Here is a 20,539-nt window from a genome sequence, read left to right on the forward strand (position 1 = left end):
ATAAACTGAAGACTCGTTTATCAGCTACAACATTCACCCGTATCTGCTATGACGTACCCCGCGCGTGCTGTAACCTCACCGTGGTGCAGGGGTGTAGCATTCTCTTTGAGAATGGCCAATACAGCACAAATCCCCTTGGGGGGTTTTCCGAGATATAATTGAAATTTTTAGTAAAAGTCAGTATCTATCTGTGATATTTGTATTTTTGCACAGTTCTTTACACGGTTTTTATTTAAATTTTGAATTTTTATATTGATGTTGATCATCACTTTATTTGTTTGCATTACCATAGTTTGACACCCAGTAGCCGATGTATTTTTCGTGCTGGGGTGTCGTTAAACATTCATTCATTCATTCATTCATTTACTAACTACCCAGGAGTAACGTGGTATTTTGACCTTGGTAACATTTCTAGGGTAAAGGTAATTTTTCTACGGCAAAAAGATCAATATTTTACGATGGTCAAAATATCACGTGACACTAGCTAACAACCCGTCATGGTATTAAAGACATTATGAGGTGAACCATATATAGAGACATAAAGGATTGTAAAATGTTTCCCCCCCCCCCCCCCTCCCACTGTTTATATACATACTAGTACATATACAGTATCGGGAACATTGATAGATCAGCCGTTTGGTTGCCAAGATAGCCATAATATTCCATGTTATATCGGGTATACATAGCCTGAATCACGAACTGAAACTCAAGAGCCCTAGTGGCAGATGCAAGATATGTAAAATGTAAGTTGGTTATTTGAAAGAAACTGATAATCAGACAAACTATCACACTCATTCAAATTTTCACTCCTGTGAAGTTTATTTATATAACCCATCATCTTGTTCAGACACACATAGCATACACAAAATGTCATAATATTTATTGTCATAATATAAGACATACTTCATGTGCAAGATTGCTTTAGCAAAGTATCTACAGGTTTCGCAATATATCTGACCTGAGGAACAGGTACAGTTCACGTATGCTTTCCGAATCCGAATAGTTTGAGAGTGCAATGCCATGTTCTTCCATTATGCAAAGACACAAGTCATTTATCAATTCACAACATGGTGCCCTACGTCTGATTGTGGCTTCTTCTTTGCATGCTTGGATATCACGTTGATCAACACTAATTGCATAATTCCTTGTCCCGTAGAAGGACGGCATCGTGTGCATGATCCAGGGCCGCCCACTGTTCAGCAAGCGTTGTCTGTAGGGACGTATGCGATGGCGGTTCCACGTTGATCTAATATCATCTAAGGTTGCCTGAAAAATAAAATAAATGTAATTTATTACTTCATATAGTCCATGAGTCAGACCAAAATTTGGTACCATCCGAGGGCACCAAACAAAACTGTTTTTATACACTCTAGGACGAAACAAAAATGAACTTTTCAATAGGGTAGCTTTACCTAGTTATCACACTTTTTAACATAAATCATTCAGGTGGTAGAAAAATCTGAGAAATCCGTATTTTAGTGTTTACTAAAGTACCGGTACTTATAAACCTTGTAGATCGGTCTCCACAATGTTCTTTGTGGTTTTTGCATCTGTCGTAAGTGTTGATCAAGGATTCGAGAGTTGCAATTTGGTATCCTTGAATATTTTGAAATATTCAAAATGGCGTCCAAGATGGCTGTCAAAACAGATCTGAAAACATCTCCAATACTTTATCAATAATGACGAAACCGTTGATGTTCATGATGGTGTTTAGGTATCAGAAGATTCATATTCAGTTGTTCCATCAAACTGTGCTTCCTGATACGTGTTTGGTCCGGGACGGATGGTTTTAAAAAATGTCTCAATGCTATAATATCCCCAGGTTTTGATAGATACTGTGTTAGTTGTTCATCATCCATTAGCCGTGCTACATCCTCGTCAATCTGAAAAAACAAAAGCACCACCACCTAGAGAAAACTTTTTGTCTTTCATCATGTACTTCATGGTAACAAACTGCTAAATGAACTACTATTATTAGTATTGTTATTTATGTGTCAGTTACTAAAAAGTGTTTTACGAATAATGCTGAAATATTCCGTAAACATCTGTTTGTTTTTGTCATGCCATGTCCATGTATGCGTGTTGGCCATTGTGTTATTCCTGGTAAAATCCTGTTATACATTTACTGAATTCTTGTTTTTCAAGGTTACCTCTACACAAACTTAAGGTACACACACACACACACACACACACACACACACGTGTATATACGCCTCAGCAAAATTTAAGCACCATCTATTTTTTCTAACATGTTGTATATATGTGTAGTTAAAGTATTTGTTTTACAATGAACGTTATCGTCTGGAACGTTGCAACATATCATAATGTTAAACATAACACCCCAAACATTACGTTTCATCCATAATCATAAAAAAATGTCAAGGTGTAAAATCTTATTTAAATATTAAGTATGGAGCTTCATTCGAATCAACTGATCAGAACATTATCAAAATGTGTGGAAATATCAATTATGGTAGTAACTTTCACTATGTTCAGTTTAATCAGTATTTGGTGTATACACCCCTCCTGTGAACGACATTCTGTAAATTCCTCTCTTACTGGTCACAAGTCGTCTAGTTTGTAACATGGTGATCCCTTGACATTCATAATGGAGTTACTGTAAAGTTATTGTAATGCGTATTTCACAAGGTAAAGTATAACATTCAATATTATTTTGTTATCTTTTTATAAATTGAATATATACTTTGGTGATGTTTACCTATGTGTACACACACACACACACACACAAACACAGAGAGAGAGAGAGAGAGAGAGAGAGAGAGAGAGAGAGAGAGAGAGAGAGAGAGAGAGAGAGAGAGAGAGAGAGAGACACACACACACACACACACACACACCTTATCCTCTTTCAGCTTATCGATTGTTCGGTCATCAATCCCTCGTTTGCGCAAGAAAGTGTCCATCCTGAAAAAGAATAGAATAAAACTACCTAAAACACCAATATATAAAAAAAGTTTGTTTTATTTAACGACGCCACTAGAGCACATTGAGTTTTTATCTTATCATCGGCTATTGGACGTCAAACATATGGTCATTCCAGGGCCGTAGCTAGCATTATAAAAACTTTTTTTTAGAGGAAACTCGCCGTCGCCACATAGGCCACTCTTTTACGACAGGCAGCAAGAGATCTTTTATTTGCGCTTCCCACAGGCAGGATAGCACAAACCATGGCCTTTGTTGAACCAGTTATGGATCACTGGTCGGTGCAAGTGGTTTGCACCTACCCATTGAGCCTTGCGGAGCACTCATTTCCTAACGAAATTCCATGACTGTTTCGAGGCATTTTCCATGACCTTTTCATTACAATGACACAGATTCCACATACTAGATGATAAACATGTCACCTATATCGACTTCGATGAGATCGCATAGGGCAAAAAGCATGTGATTTTGTGCCGGCTGCCATTTTGACTTTTTATGGAATATTCTCCTAGAGGGGTGAAAGGATATGACTTAATCTAACAACGTCATAACAGGTTATGATATAAAAGCAAACGTGATGACGTCATATTGATTTTATTACTTTCTTTTTTTTAAATATTTTTTAATGATACCACTAGATATCATTGATTTTATATTAATTATGTCACATACTTAGGAGGCTTTCACCCCTCTTGAAGAGTATTCCATAAAATAAAAAAAATGGCAGACAATAGAAAACTGCATGTAGTTTGCCCTATGTTATCTCAGCGAAGTCGATACTGGCGACATCGTTACAGTCTCATAGATAAAGATAAAAACTTTATTGCATATAAACATTCCACATACGGAAATGGTTGCAAAACATATGCATAAAAAAATTAATTTTTTTTTACTAAACAAGGACTAATTATGGGCAATACATGTATAATCGTGAACAAATTTGCATACCGCACCAGCACAGGCTGGATTTTGGTTTTGCATAATATATATAAATTTTTCTTGCATACTCATACTTTTAAACAGGTAATTATGGAAAGTTAGATATGCATATAATTTGACACGTTGACTATTATATTTCTTACATATTATGATATGATGGTATTCATCTTCAATTACATTGCAGTGGTCACATAAACGTTCTTCCACTGGCGTGAAGGGTTTTGTATGGCGAGCAGTCTCTATTTTTAATTTGTGGTCATTGAGACGTAATTTAGTAAAAGCTTTACGGTGTTCTGGATGTATACAGTGTAATAAATATGGCTCTACTTGAATATTGTGTTTATATAAATGGTGGGAAATCTTGGTGGGTGTACTTCAAGTGAAATTACGATAAGATATGTGGAATCTGTGTCACTGTAGTGGGTTTTTTACAACTTGTGTGTGGACAAAATTTGGGGGAAATGTAATGGCAATTAAAGGTAGGAGAGTACTTTTTCGTAGTTGTTAACATTTTGGTTCGGACAGTAAGGTCGACGATAATCACTCTTTGGACCCTTGTTTTGGCTTCGTACACAATACAAATTTAACTGAATATTTTGTGCAGAATTATGTAAAATAAAAATAGCCGACCTGTAAACAGCGTTATTTGCTTGTTATAGAATTGTGACAGGGGTCAAGGTTAGTAGACCCGTTTTTATTTCAATGTGGCGAAGCATTGTAATAATATAGCTAATTTTATATTTGAATGACTTAAGTATTCCAATGACGTCACTTTGAATCTCCTGTACAATAACCGTAAACCAAGTACATAACGTTTCCGTTTTCAGAACGCTGGAAAAATTCCAATGTAAAATTGCTATTGAATTAATTTTTTTTAATTTTGAAAATTACTAATGCACCTGAATCTGTTTGAAGAAAATTTTGTGATTTAAAAAGTGTACCTTTTACGAAATATGAACTTCAAGTGAAATTACGATAAGATATGTTATATTTATTGTGTACGATGCCAAAACAAGGGTTGCGAAGAGTGACTGTCGTCGACCTTAGAAAACGGCCTACTATTGTCCAAACCAAATTGTTAACTACAAAAAATTACTCTCCTATCTTTAATTGCCGTTAGATTTCCTCCAAAGTTTGTCCAGACACAAAATCGCACCCCCCCCCCCCCACCACCACCACCAAAAAAAAAAAAAAACCACTACAAATATACAGATTGCACACATAATACTGCAACGATGTCGCCGATATCGTCTTTGCTGAGATTGCATAGGGAAACATACATACAGTTTTCTGCCGTCTGCCATGTTGCTTGTTTATGGAATACTCTCCAAGAGGGGTGAAAGCCTCCAAAGTATGTGACACAATTAATATGAAATCAATGATCTCTAGTGGTATCATTAAAAAAAAAAAATAATAATAATAATAATATGACGTTATCACGTTTGCTTTTATATCATAACATGTTATGACGTTGTTAGATTAAGTCCTATCCTTTCACCCCTCGTGAAGAATATTCTATAAAAAGTCAAAATGGCAGCTGGCACAAAATTACATGCTTTTTGCCCATGCGCTCTCAGCCAAGTCGATATAGGTGACATAGTTATCATCTGGTATGTGGAATCTGTGTCATTGTAATGGTTTTTTCAAGATTTCTGTTTGGACAAACTTTGGAGGAAATCTAACGGCAATTAAAGGTAGGAGAGTAATTTTTCGTAGTTGTTAACAATTTGGTTCGGACAATAGCAAATCTACCTTTTGAAAAAAACAACAACCAACAAACACATTTTGAGTCGCAAACTGAACAGAACTAACAATTTTATTCACGAACGGATGGCTTCCGTTCAGCAAACAACTCAAACAAATTTTACACAAACAAACTATATATATATATATATATATACATATATATATATATATATATATACATATATATATATATATATATATATATATATATATATATTATAAAACCTCACAAATGAGCGACAAGCAGACGACAACAAATCGGATGTTGATTGCACGAACAGTGCATGAGAAAACAAACTGAACGGAGTTGAAAGCATAACGCAGTTAGGGATGTTGACGATATACCAAAAGAGCGTGGTGCCAAGTGGGGAAAAAACCCCAGAAAAACGAGCAAGCGTCGAATACAGCTGCTCACGGCGCCAGTTTTGTAATTCTCTTACATTACTTAAATTATCCCCGCACTAATTAACAATAGGAATGTCAATTACTAATATATATTTATTTCATAGACACAATTATACCTTTTAATATTTCTGTCCTTCTGATCTGCATGAAAATAAACGATCAAGAGAGCGTGCCCTGGGGCCTGCTCTTGGACCCCAGGGAGTCCTTCGGGGACCATCGGGTCTTCCGTGAGCACCCGAACAGTTCGGCCATCCTCGGCCCTTCTACTGTCACTACACAACCATGTTATTCATCCAAACAGAATTAACCTACAATTCGCGTTATTATTATTATTATTATAATTTTTTTTTTTTTTTTTTTTTTTTTTTTTTTTAAATTAAGTGCAAGCATTGTGACCCAACGGTAGCTACGCTCCTAACGTCTACAGTATTTGGGTGGATCTGTGGGATGGGGGCCCAAGGGGACAAATTTGAGAAGTGCCATTTTTTATTTAGGATATTTTAAAATTATTTTTTAAATTTTAAATATAGCCATTTTCTGTCCCTGTATAGAACACTGTAGGATACGTCAGTCTGCGTCCCTGTTGTAGCACTATTATATTATAGCGAAAGTGAACCGTGTGTAATTTTTCATTTGAGTGCTCTTTCATAATGTTATGGTGCCCTTTTTGTCTTGGACCCCCCACCCTCGCCATAAAAGCTAGATCCGCCCCAGAGTATCTATAAATAAATTTAAAATTTCAGAATGATATAATTATGAGATCAAGCAACATAATTATGTGTTGCCAACTTTGGGAAATGTTGCTACCGTACCTCAACTTAAATGCGTCCTAGGCTAAGAGTACAGCTTTCATATTAAATTTTAGTTTATGCAATGTACTATCAATTAACAAAGCGTTGCTTTAAACATTAACACAAATTAAACATTGGTTAAAAAATGAAATCTTAAACAGCCGTCACATTAATTGTTTGTTACTAAGGAATATGACATACAGAATAAAATATGCTAAAAAGAATCAAAGTTGCACTTACCCTGTTATCCTTGTTCATCTCTGTAGTCATCCATTGTAGTCTGGGGTTTTTTTTAGATATAACCGGAATGCATTATGTATTGATGTGTCTTGATATTATCAAGATGTAAGTCGATATTATCGAGATATAAGTCGATATTATCGACATATAACTCGATAATATCGAGATATAAGTCGATATTATCGACATATAAGTTGATATTATCGAGTTATAAATCGATATTATCGAGATATAAGTCGATATTATCGAGTTATAAGTCGGGAAATTGAAGAATTTTTTTTCTTTCAGTGGCCCTTCTACTCTTCCGTACCTTTATGTTCGGTGGATTTAAACATATTCAGGCAGTATCTGCCTCTAAAGTCAATTGTTCTCAAAACTGTGAAATGTGACTTTGATTGGTTTTCCCATGGACTCTTTCTTTTATTATTTTGCATAATTTCTTGAGGATACTTAATTTGTTATTCGTCATTATCTGCTCATATAGTAATTATACTGGGTTTACGAGTCGTAAAAAAATGCATGTGAATAAATAGTGAAATTCTTATCCAATGTCGTTAGGGTGCGAGACGTAGCCCAGTAGTAAAGCGCTCGCTTGATGCGCGGTCGGTTTGGGATCGATCCCCGTCAGTGGGCCCATTGCGTTATTTCTCGCTTAAGCCAGTGCACCACGACTGGTACATCAAAGACCGTGGTATCTGCTATGCTGTCTATCGGATGGTGCATATAAAAGATCCCTTGCTGCTAATCGAAAAAAGAGTAGCCCATGAAGTAGCGACAGCGGGTTTCCTCTCAATATTTCTGTTGTCCTTAACCATATGCCCAACGCCATATAACCGTAAGTGAAATGTGTTGAGTGCGTCGTTAAATAAAACATTTCCTTCCTCTTCCGATATCGTTATTACATAATGTGCATGTTCTATATTCTGATGGAGTGTGTTCCAGCGTCCTGTTTCAATTGGTAGGTAATGGTTGGATGTTCTGAATTTTAGTATAATAGTCCAGGATCTTTGTGGTAGTAAAATAAATTAAAGTGGATTTCCAAATTACCTCTTTACGATGACGATGTATTACACACCAGTGTAATATATTACTCATGTGATAACAATTAATCAATATCTAACTAGTGTAATATTGGCCCGGGCAGAGTGGTTAGGTATTTTGTTTAATAACGTGGATAGTTTAATGACGTCACTTTGCATGTCTCTGCAATAAAATAAACTGTGTGCATGATACGTCCTTTTTCCGAACGCTGGAAAACATTGAGCGCAAAATTGCTCTTGAAAATGTTTTATTCAGAGATTATTAACGTATCTAACCGTTTTTGTACAAAATAGTATAATTTAAAAGTGTACCATTAAGAAATATGGCCATGAATTGAAACTGCGATAGGCCGATATATTTGAGCCTGTTGTGTACGAAGCCAAAACAATGTCGTCGACCTGCTACTCTTTTTTATGGCCCTAGGTATAAAATGGTAGCGTCACATTTAGTCAATCCCACTAACTCAGCTCAATCTTTGCTGGTCCGATCAACAATTTAGTCATTGTTGTGCATTTCAAACCTCATTAATCCTAGCTTCGCGCCAAAATCTAAGCTGTACATTGATGACGGCTCGTTGCTCACTGTGACATCATTTAAGTTTACGTGTGATGTAGATCATTTGCTGACCCAATTTGTAGAAAAATAACCTGTAGTAGGTCTCGACATCTGCTTACTTCTGTGTTGTGGCTTGTTTGTAGTTGGTTTGTAATAATTAAAATACTAGACGTGCTTACCTGCCATACCATATTCATAAACATGGTATGGCAGGCAAGCTCGTTTAGAAATATATATATATATATATATATATCACTATGCCATTGTTGTAGATACTCATCTTTTTGTCTTAATTGACCTGATTGACAATTAATTTATCTTTAAAATACCCATGGGACGAACGTTTTTGTTCGGCGTCTAGACGTGTCCAGTTTTCAGGGTTTGTTAATCCCCTGCCTTAATATCTATGTATGTAATACATACGTATCGTGGCAAGTCTGTGCTTGAAGAGTTCTCTGATGGAAGCACGCCACAAATTACCCACACCCACAACCACATCCACATCCACACCCATGCAAGTCTGTGTGTGGGCGATCAGGAATCATTTGATATTCAGTGGCACACGTTTGAAATACTTCTTCATTTTACAGATTGCCACAAAGGATCGAAATACGATGCTAAAGCTAAAAAGTGTATCTGCCAGTCCGGGTATTTAGGTAGAACTTGTAGCAATAGTAAGTATGTTTTGAGTTTTACTAAAACTTTCACAAGCATAATGACTTGTGAATGACACAAATACATCCATATATACATCCATACACCCACACACGCACGCACGCACGCACGCACACACGCACCTACACACACACACTGATAAAATAAGAAGTCAGACGTCCCATAACTCACCAACGTGTGTTTAAGAAAATACACATATAGTAGCAGAAGGGTGATCAGCTTGATTCTTGAAATTACATACCTATTACATTGCAAATTTGTTTTCGAAAATTATTTACATCTTTAATTAACAATAGACTTCCGGTATTATCTGATCAACCAAAAATATCAGTCTGGTTTTCGACAAGTTTACTTCACAATTGATAAGATATATATTTTTATTATATATTTTAATAGAATCACTAACAGGAGCTACGAAAATGTGTACTGTGTTTTTATTGATTTAAAGAAAGTGTTTGATTCTGTGTGACGTATAGGTTTATGGCAAAATCATTAGGTTGTAATAATATTTAATATGTATGATGGTATCGAATCTAGAATTGTACATCATGACAATAAATTTTAATATTTTCCATCTATTATTGTCTACGGCAAGGCGCAAATGAGTCATTTTTTCATGTTTGTTACATTTAAATGACTTAGAACATTTTAGTTATAGAAAAAAAGCAAATATATTGAATCGGTAACAAAGACACTTGATAATGATCTTAATGTATATCTTAGGTTATTTGTGTTGCCATAATTATGCTGATGATACTGTACTACTAGCTGAAACAGCAGATGATCTTCATAAAATACATAGCTTTGAATTATACTGCGAAACATGGAATCTTAACAGCCAAGACCAAAACTGTGTACTTTCAAGAAGTAATTTTGAAACAACGTATAACAATAAAGAACTAGGAATTGTAACTGATGTTAAATGACATGGGCTTATCTGAGTATTTTCATTTGATTTCAGCTTATTTTTGTGCTTATATTCAATTAATAATACCACCATGTATTATTGTCCAAATATTCTGTGTGTGTGTGTTTGTATGTGTGTGTGTGTGTATGCGTTTGTATATATGTGTGTGTGTGTGTGTGTGTGTGTGTGTATTTTACACATATAACATCACCTATTATACAAATACCATTAAATAGTGACGTTGTTCGTTGTTGTTTGGTTGTAGGTTTTGTTTTTTTGTTGTTGTTGTTTTTTACAGCATGCAAACACCGTTGGAACAGTGATGCAACATACCTATGGGAGAATGCGTGTGTTCGTATGAACAACGTGTGGGAAAACTGCCAACAGTCATGTTCCGGATGCAGAGGAGGAAACACACGACGTGAGAGACATATATATATATATATATATATATATATATATATATATATATATATATATATATATATATAATAATACTAAACAGCACAAGTCATATGAGATTCGTGCATTATACAGACAATACTAAACTACAGAAGCCATATGAGATCCGTGCATTATATAGAAAATACTAAACTACAAACGTAATGCAAGATATAGAAAATAATACATGAGTTTCCGTTTGATACGATTTATCTTACAACTAGTTGTTAAAAATCGAGTTGGATACGTTTTTAAACAACGAGTTGTAAGATAAATGGCATCAAACGGACACGAATGTAGTATTCTATTTCTTACATACCTCGAAACAATGAAAATATAAACAATATGTTATGTTGTTACAGAACGTAGCCTAACTGGGTCATGGCATATGGATACTTGGCTTTAAGCATACATACCATGTCATAACCAAATTACTACTCTACTAACAGATAAACGTGCATTGTATGCATGCATAATGTTTTATTATGATAGTACGCTACGAATACCATGTACAACAGTAAGTGTATACAATACAGTATTCATCCTGGTGTGGCTGGTATAGTGGTCTACCTCTTGGGGAGCCAGTATAAATATATATACCATTACACCTTTTGATACAACTTAAAGTTTCACGCTATGAGCGATCATCAGGTAACGTATAACTGCCCTGTCGTTACGTCATGAAGCAGTGACGACACAACAGGCGCAGTGGGTACGGGCTATTCCTTTTCGGCTTAGCTTAGGTGGCTGTGTTAATCCATGTGGGTGGGTGTCGGCATTTGGATATAAGTTCATTTCTCTTGTTCCGCATGTTGGTCCCTATAGCTTTCAGTACTTCCAGTTTTTCCTTTAACTAGACGAGGTTGATATTTTACATATTAAAAAACACGAGTAGCGAATTCTATTTATCCTATAATACTTCTAAAATAACATTTTAATTAATTGTTTAGTAAATCACAGTTCTAAAGTCGCCGCCATCGATAATATGACGTCATCACGATTAGCGCAGATTACCGTATACGCAAATATTTTCGCGGCTAAAATAATTCGCGATCTGGCTTTCATTTTACATTTTCGCGAGGAATTAATTTCGTGACTGTGTCCCCCGATAATAAAAGAAAAATTACCCATATTTCATTTGCCAAACTGTTTTCAATGACGATTTCACGCACATACTTGGACATGTTCACTATGCAGTCAGCGATACCATTACTATTACCAATATTTATTTACATGCTCATACACCACTAGAGTTTCGAGCATGTCTGTCCCGGGCCCGATCTCTGGATAGCCAGTGAGACGTCAATGTTGTATGTATGTCTGATTAGACTATTGTCATGTTATCGATGGAACACGCACATGCTAAACAGAACATTGAAAAAAGCAAATATCATAAGTAATAACTTTTCATTATTGGTGATACTCACAAAATTCCATTTAAGGTTACAAAGAAAACAAACAAAACTGAGATTACGTAACAACAGACTTTCACCCAAATGTGTGTCATTTGGATCAAATCCATGTGACCAGGCAGGTTTACAGAATCACGTGACCTTGCGGACCACTGACTGTTTGATTCTGATATGGGATGGGCGTGTAGAGATAAGACTATATATTATAAGGTAAATAATAATATACCAAATTGGAAATAACTTCGCGCGTAATTAAATTCGCGGTGCTAACAACGTGTTCGCGATTTTCGCGGTATATTTTATTCGGGAACATATTTGCGTATACGGTAGTTTGACGTCACGCATTTTAAACAAATCTTTGAAAAGGTTACTCTCAGGTACACGGGTCTTGCTGGCTTGTAAGCAAATGACCCATGCACGGCAACACATAACCTAGAGACCTTGACAATTTGCATACCATTATTAACCGGGTTAATAAAGTAAATTATCACATGGGTTTATGACATGGATATCATGGGCAAGTTATAGGATAAATAAATACATACAATATATATACACCATATATTAGATGACTTCTGTAGTTTAGTATAATACTCATTGTGGTTTACATATCTGCCGTATTTGCAATTCGATATAGAGTATGTTGATAATAAAGGTATAACAGTACATGCATATCTTAGAAGAACTAACTTAGTATGGACACAATGGCGAACACCCAGAAATTATCTCCCCCTTAGGGGTCGCGTCGTCACTATACACCCTAGAGTCTCACTTTAAACAGCTGTTCAGTAGTGTGATTTGAAGCCACTGGTCGTATAAAATTACTTGTCCACCTCTGTACGAACAGGAAAAGTGGTCATATTTTTTTCAGACGATGAAGCATTGCACAAAGAATGTCTGGACTGCATAACGGATCTAGTATATGACAAAATACAATAACAACAACAACAAAAAACAAAACAAATAGTGAATCGCTGAAAAACGTGGCGTTTGTAATGTAGGTCATTGCCAAAAACCTATCAATTCTCGGTGTGTGGATTTAAAACAAAATTAATTATTTATATATTATTTGAATAAAATCTAGTTGAAATATTATATTTTGTTCCTTTTATGTATGCTATGTGGACATTTGTTTATTTGTGTTTTGTTCACTGCATTTTGGTGAGGGGGAGGGTTTAGGTGAGTTCGTCCTACCCCCCCCCCCCCCCCCCCCCCGGCCTTGATCATGTTTGTTGTCGATATTTAATTAATTAATTTATTTATTTTTAATCAATAATTTCACAGACTAAAAGAAAAAATGTTTTAGAAACAACACTTTTTTTTATTTATGTACAGGGCCAGCAGAGTGTATTTGAAAGTGGGGATGGGGTGGGGGTACTTATAGTGTGCTGTTTGTTAAAAGGTTGTGGTGTGTGTGTGTGTGAGAGAGAGAGAGAGAGAGAGAGAGAGAGAGAGAGAGAGAGAGAGAGAGAGAGAGAGAGAGAGAGTGTGAGTGAGTGAATGTATATACATGTATTTGAGGGCCCGAACCTGTTCGTGGGGGTTCGGAGGCATGCTCACTCAGAATAAGTTTAAATATCAGATGTTAACATAGGGCCTATGACATCTCCAGACTTTTGAGAACAGTAACAGGAAAAAAGAGGAGACCATGGCCCTATCAGCCCTCGCCTCTTCCACAGCCCCTAATACACAATTTGAAGAAGAAAATAATAGTTTGAGACATGCAAATAGCACACATACAATATACACAGAATAGTGAGATGTGGAATGCCCATTGAGGTGTAAAAACAATTGTTTCTTGAAACCGACCCTACATAAAAAAAAGGCTTACCCTGATTATTTTTCCCCTTTTTTTTTTAAGTTAAAAAGAGTACAGATGTAGTTTTTTTTTTTGTTTTTTTTTTAAAGTTTAGACTGCCCTACCTAATATTTTTTAGTCATGTTCCCAGAATTTTTTTTAGGTACAAGGCAGAATAAAATTATCTTTTCTTCATTTGTTAAACTCTACATTTGATTATTTCTTTGTTACTCTATCTATAGGGGGCCTATTAGTTGGGTATCTCTTTTATAAGCTGTAATATGTATGTAGGATTCATTTTCTTTTTATACTAAGCATATCTGAAATTACTGACAAAAACACTACCAAAGGATGCTGTGATTGTGGTGTAAACAAATAACTCCAATGAAAGTCAAAATGCTGAAATTAAAGTAATTGGTAGGAGTAGCCTGTGTGGTGGCCATGGGTTTACCTTCTTGGTGAGTCAGTATCTATGCCAAGTGTCAAAACCATGGGTCAAAATTATGAAGGCTGTTTTTTCTGAAACACAGATGTTTAACACCAAATTTAAAATGTGCTGAGATGTAAAAAATATATTAATTTCTTTTCATTATTGGTTATTCTAAAGAGACTGCGAAGCTTGTTTTGTAATGTGAGATTTGATTAAATACTTGAGGCATAACAGAACAAACTGTTTTGTTTTTGCTACTGACCCAAAAACAAACTAAACATAACAAAATACTTTCCAAATTATAATCTAGAATTTATTTACATAAATATCCTAAAACTGGAAATTTTAATATTTGTTCAAAAAATAAATTCCTTTTTTTTTCTTTCTTTTTCTTGAGAGGGGGGGGGGGGGGGGGGGGTCTCATTTTATTCTTTGTCTTTTTTTTTATATTATTATTGCCTAACTGGACTATTTTGGACAAATGTAGCAAAATCCCAACATTTTATTCTCCAGTGACTGTTTAAGCCTATAACAGTTTATAATACTTTTACTTTTTGGACTATAATTGTGATAAATTCTAGCATGGCATTGAAAAAACCCACACTGTTGGACTGAAAATATAAATACCAGATAGGTATTGTTTATGTACAGTTTATCAAATACATGTACATGCTAAGCAAGTAACTCATCATACATTGAACATGAAACAAGCCATGTGTGAATACTGCATGTAATGCATCTCTTGAAATTAATGTAATTAGTGTTAATTGGTGTTGTACCTATATTCACTTTAAACTATTAGTGAACCATAAGTGTACTTTTATATATAGTCATAATTATTTCTTGCTGCATCTGGTTTTAGAAATCCACATTTGTAAAATAGCAGTATTTTGTTTCTTTAATTTGTAATTTATTACTCTTGCAGCCTTTGGAGAGAAAAATTAGTATAATGTCTAAAGCAGTTTTCAATTGCTGTTAATTTCATTATCAGTGGAAATCATGGAAAGTCATGAATTTTCTTGGTAAATAAGTGTATGAACCATGATAAAGATTATTTACATTGGACTTTTCTTAATATAAGTACTGAAAAGTATAAAATTTAGATACCAGTAGGTCAAATAGATTTATGTTAAAACAGGCTCAGTGAAATTAGAATTCCTATCAGATTATGTCATTTTGTACACACAAATTAAATTATTTACATTAACAAATTATAAATATTGAAAAACAATACCACTATGATTTCTAATTTCATGTAAATGTGTATGAAAAAGCATTGTTATATTTCTACTTACATGTGAAAAAATATAAAAAGAAAAGAAAAAAAACCCTATATATTTAATATTTTAAATTTCCTATTTATTTTTCATCATTTGAAAATTTAATATTTATTTCTGTAATTATATATGTATGTTAGTGATTTTTTTAATTTATTACATGTATACATATAAAAAAAAATTTTTTATTTTACATTGAATATATATATTTATTTATTTATTTATTTATTTTGTTTGGGTTGGGTTGGGTTGGGTTGGGTTTTTTTTTTTTTATTATTTCATTGAAATAATTTATTAAAAATAATTGTTGACAAATTTGGTTGAATTTACTCTACTCTGCAAACGAATAATTTGTGGTTTTAAACACGTACATCTTCATATTAAATCGCAATAACAAACATTGAATAGTAAATGAATGAATGAATGTTTAACGACACCCCAGCACGAAAAATACATCGGCTACTGGGTGTAAAACTATGGTAAACAAATAACATTGAATAGAACCCGGAAGTAAACAGCGAAGAATGGAGCGTGGCGTTTTACAAATTAAAACTTTATTAAATGCTGTTACCGTTTTTTTTATTATTGCAAACACTCAAGTATTATCAGTCAAATATGTACACATTTAATGGTTTTGGCATGGTGGATATATGATAGAAAGTTGTAAGAATGGTAGGGAGTAGCCTACGTGGTTGGGGAAAACCCACGATTTAGCTGAACATTATTTTGTTCTTTTTTATTCTTACATTTTTTTTTTTTTTTTTTACTACCAACTGCGGAATTTCGTAGATTTTTATAATTTACTTTAATTTTTAGCCGTTCTACGCTTTAGTCACATACATGCTGACAATTAGGTCGAGAACAATAGAGTGGATATACCGATCGGTGCTTTACGACAATACAAATTTAGGAAAAGGAATGGTGTATAGTGCACGAGCGCCACCTGTCGGAAAGTCTCTGATTGTTCGCCATTGTCTATAAGATATTAATGCTATAGACAGATAGTTTTAGTTATGACCTTATAGTGCTGCGACATTATAAAATAAACCATTTATCTATGATCAGCAGCTTCAACACGAAATCTTCCAAGATTACGTAACTGCTTACGTTCTCATTAGGCGATTAGTCGTATCGACTTGTCGCATGCGATCGAGTCGTACGTGAGAACACCTAAATCGGAACGACTAGTCTTATACGACAAGTCGTGTTGAAATCGTACAGATTATAACAGGTCCTATTTCTCACGACAAATCGTGAGATATCAAAACATATTAAAGTACAACCGTTTAGTTTTGTCACTTCCGGTTTTTTTTTTTTTGTGTTTTGTTTTTCGGGGGGGGGGGGGGGTTCATTTGCTTCTAAACATGTTAAAATGTCCGGATTTCTTGTGTCCATCAACCCTATTATTGTCCAGATGTGGTCAATAATTGTTTTGTTACATAATGACATCAGTAAGTTGTCTACATTCATGTTTTCCTTATTTCAGTGGAAATGTGTAGGGACTTAGATTTCCCGCAAAATATTTTTAAACTGACCAGCTTTGTTTAACGTCATAAAATCTTATGACGTAACGTCCCCCCCCCCCCCCCCCCCCACACACACATTCAAGATTGGAGTCGCTACGACAAATCGTATGCGACAAGTCGGTAAGACAAATCGCATAATGATAACGCCGCTTTACCAATTTGATATTAGGTATCTGAATTGATTTGAATGTAGATTGTTTCATCCACTAATACGTTTTGATATATTTAACTCGCAAATCACTGTAGAATGGACAGTACAAAATAAAATAAAATTCATCTTCAATCAGGTTACCTTTACAAAGACTGCAGATTCTCTGGTCACGTTGTTTGTAAAAACCAGTTTCTATATAAAGATAAATGTGCCGAACAGATGTGCTGACCATCTATATAGGTTCGAGTAAGAGCTAGAATTTGGCAAACTAAGTGAAAACCGTTCAAAATCATGTGCCAAATGACCTCATGAAAACTGCGCAATATTTACATTTTTCGGACTTTATCCTACGGGACATTCACAATTCAATAGCACTACAAACGCCCTCGCTCGCTACCGACCCTGGTCGGGTTGCTGGTGCTCTCTTGCACTTGCCAGAGTGGGCGGTCCCTCCTCCCACCCACCCCAACCCTTTCCTGTCCTAGACGGACGAGCTGGCGTTAGTCAACAGCTGCGCCTATGATAGGCGTGCGCTACAATGGCTTGCTCTGAATGGACACGTTAAACCCTATTACCTGACTTGACATCTGTATTTACATAAGAAACTTCTAATTCTGTAAGATAAATTGCTTGACACATAATACTGATACCTGGAACTGTTTTGTATTCAAACACAATTTCATTTGCACTAGTGGACACATTGTTGTGGAGATCTGAGTTGGTGGTGCGTGTATGTGTATATTTACAGACAAGTGTAAGAACAACAAACCGAACTGGTGTCTACGCGAGATGCTTCACGTTTTAGGAATGGCAAAAAGGAAACTATGTTTCTATTGGAAAGAAAACTGCCCGAGAATTTGCCTCAAGAGTAAGACAACAAACCGAACTGGAGTAAGACTGATTTAGTATGCATTATACTTCGCGTGTTTACAGATTGTTGTGACGGAACATGCTCTTAATTTTGTTTTCGCCTGTGGCAATATTAATTGTGTTAGAGGGCCGTGTGCAGTTTCATTGCACTTAGCCCAGGTGGGCAACTTGTTACGTAATACTTCTGCGCGACAGTCCTCGAGTTATACTTTCTAATACACACCCAGCCAGGGGCGGAGGCCATGTGGCGAATAGTTACGTAATACCTCCGCGAGTGCGGTTTTTACAACCGTGATTTGGCGACTTGGCGTCATTGAGTCTGGCGATCTAAGAGAAAGATATGCCGTCTTGGTCACTGTGGAAATTCAGATGATACGTGAGGTACCGCCTTGTACCCCTAGGCGATATTCGCTGTCTCTGAGAGTTTTGAATAAATAGCTAGGGTTTAGAGATATCGAGGAGAACCATAGGAAGATATCCCGGGGGAACGTTGTCCGTTTGGACTTTGGTAAATATATTATTTCTGCTCTGTTGTATAACCTTGATGTGATTGATGTGACTCTTAAATATTTTAATACTGTATTATACCAATATTCTTTAGACAGTGTCTTCGGTCATCTGACGAAGTAAATCGTAGACTTTTTGTTCTAACATTATACGAGTATTTGGTAATATAAAGCTTAGCCAGTCATCCTAGAAGACCTAGGTAAACTGTAGGTTATTGTCTTTATTGTGATAGGTACCAGTATTAATTCTGTGTTACAAGGTTACTGAATGAGTAGTTAGGGTTAATTAAAAATTAACCAGTTAGGAATAGAGCTGTAATTCCTTTATTAATTAAGTTCCCCTGGAAGCGTTTCTCAATTATCACACGCGTGGGTGTTGTGTCACGGTGAAGTGATTAGCATATTGTGTAAACTAGACACCTAGAGATTAACTAAATAAGTGATCAGTTCTGGGTTGTTATTATTGTTGTTATTAATTAACTACTGCGGCAGTACATTTGTCAGCGTAGGTTAATACAGATTCCAAAGTGTATTGTGTTTGTGTTGTGTTTTCTAGTGAACTAAACGTGCTATAATAATATATACTTTATATAAGATCTTATCTCTGATCATACCTAGAGACGAGCCACAGCGGGTAATACTGCTCGATACAGAGATATCTAATAGATATACAGTTAAGAGAGATATTTTGATAACCGTGTTTCATTCAGTTACGGGTATTATAGAATCCCCGTGACAATTGTACACGAGTTTTGTCTGTCTGTCTGTCTCTCTCTCTCTCTCTCTCTCTCTCTCTCTCTCTCTCTCTCTCTCTCTCTCTCTCTCTCTCTCTCTTATATATAATATGTATGTATGTATGTATGTATGTATTGATTTATGAATATTTATATATTGTATGTATAACGCGGTTAACTGTTACATACATAGATATTAACGCACTGGCGCATGGACTAATTAAATCATTTCTGGCCTCACAATTTGTCCCATGCCGTTGCTGGGACTCGACCCTGTGGCACCAAATCGCCCGCAAATTGCCAGACTAACCACGATGCGCTCTGAGCTATTGAGGCATCCATATATATCTGACTGTTTTTACTTGTTGCACCATGATAACTACAGTGCTATACAAATTTGATTCTCTTTAAATCTTTTTGTTTTACTTTTTTGACAGAAAACAAAAGAAATGAAAATGTGTTTCAAGAATTGATGAAGATTCAACCACGGGAACTAAAAGTTGTAATTATTGTAATGTCGATCATATTGACACGTCAAAATAAACAATCTCAGCAGTTGCTATGTTCGTCGTTTATTTGTTATGTGTGACAGAAAAGTGACAACGTATTCACCACAGCAAAGGCTTGTACAAATTAGGCAAAAACTACCCCCCCCCCCCCCCCCCACACACACACACACACACACACAGACAAGAAACCGGCTTTATATAGGGAAAAGGGCCGACGTTAAACACAATTCGATGTACTAATAATTATTTAAATGATTTTGACTTTAAGAAAAAGGTTCAGTACGTGTAAAGTATTTTATGTTGGCCGATAAGTGTGAATATAGTAAAACCAGTAATGAATTAGTTTTTAAATACGCACTTGAAAACTGATATTTCTACTTAGTATTTCTCTTTAAACATTTCACCTCACATTATAAGATCGGTATCCCACAATTTTCGTTTAATATTTCCATGTGTGTGTGTCTGTAATGGAGAGAGAGAGAGAGAGAGAGAGAGAGAGAGAGAGAGAGAGAGAGAGAGAGAGAGAGAGAGTTTGTGATAAATGTGATAAGGGATGTGTGTGGATATGTGCACGTCGTTTTAGGAATATATCTGTATGTGATGCGCGTTCGGTTTGAGATCGATCCAGGTCGGTGGGACCATTGGG

At 35.5% G+C, this 20,539-nt stretch overlaps 1 protein-coding gene and 1 long non-coding RNA gene across 3 annotated transcripts; one reads left to right on the plus strand and one right to left on the minus strand.

Annotated features, from left to right (window-relative positions):
- Positions 1 to 865: 865 nt before the first annotated feature.
- Positions 866 to 3,060, minus strand: LOC121390501. 2 transcript variants are annotated; one of them, XR_005960221.1, is made up of 3 exons: positions 2,856 to 3,060; positions 1,509 to 1,883; positions 866 to 1,266 (listed from the first exon to the last, which is right to left on the minus strand). It is a non-coding gene; the product is annotated as an uncharacterized LOC121390501 (long non-coding RNA). The 2 variants fall into 2 exon arrangements; XR_005960220.1 differs by having other exon boundaries at positions 866 to 1,883.
- A 3,115-nt stretch (positions 3,061 to 6,175) lies between these two features.
- On the plus strand, positions 6,176 to 19,942 carry LOC121389676. The gene is made up of 5 exons (XM_041521325.1): positions 6,176 to 6,298; positions 9,196 to 9,331; positions 10,538 to 10,660; positions 18,023 to 18,165; positions 19,822 to 19,942. Exons 1-5 carry the CDS (start codon positions 6,176 to 6,178, stop codon positions 19,855 to 19,857), a joined length of 561 nt encoding a protein of 186 aa, XP_041377259.1. The 3' UTR covers positions 19,858 to 19,942.
- Positions 19,943 to 20,539: the final 597 nt, after the last annotated feature.

The sequence above is a fragment of the Gigantopelta aegis genome, chromosome 15 (assembly GCF_016097555.1).
Source record: "Gigantopelta aegis isolate Gae_Host chromosome 15, Gae_host_genome, whole genome shotgun sequence".
Lineage (NCBI taxonomy): Eukaryota > Metazoa > Mollusca > Gastropoda > Neomphalida > Peltospiridae > Gigantopelta > Gigantopelta aegis.

Excerpts from the sequence above, each read along its gene's own strand:
- LOC121389676 (XM_041521325.1), top strand. The coding sequence starts at position 6,176 with ATGAAAATAAACGATCAAGAGAGCGTGCCCTGGGGCCTGCTCTTGGAC. Across the intron at positions 9,332-10,537 it reads AGGTAGAACTTGTAGCAATA|CATGCAAACACCGTTGGAAC; the intron begins GTAAGTATGTTT and ends TGTTTTTTACAG. Across the intron at positions 10,661-18,022 it reads CAGAGGAGGAAACACACGAC|ACAAGTGTAAGAACAACAAA; the intron begins GTGAGAGACATA and ends GTATATTTACAG.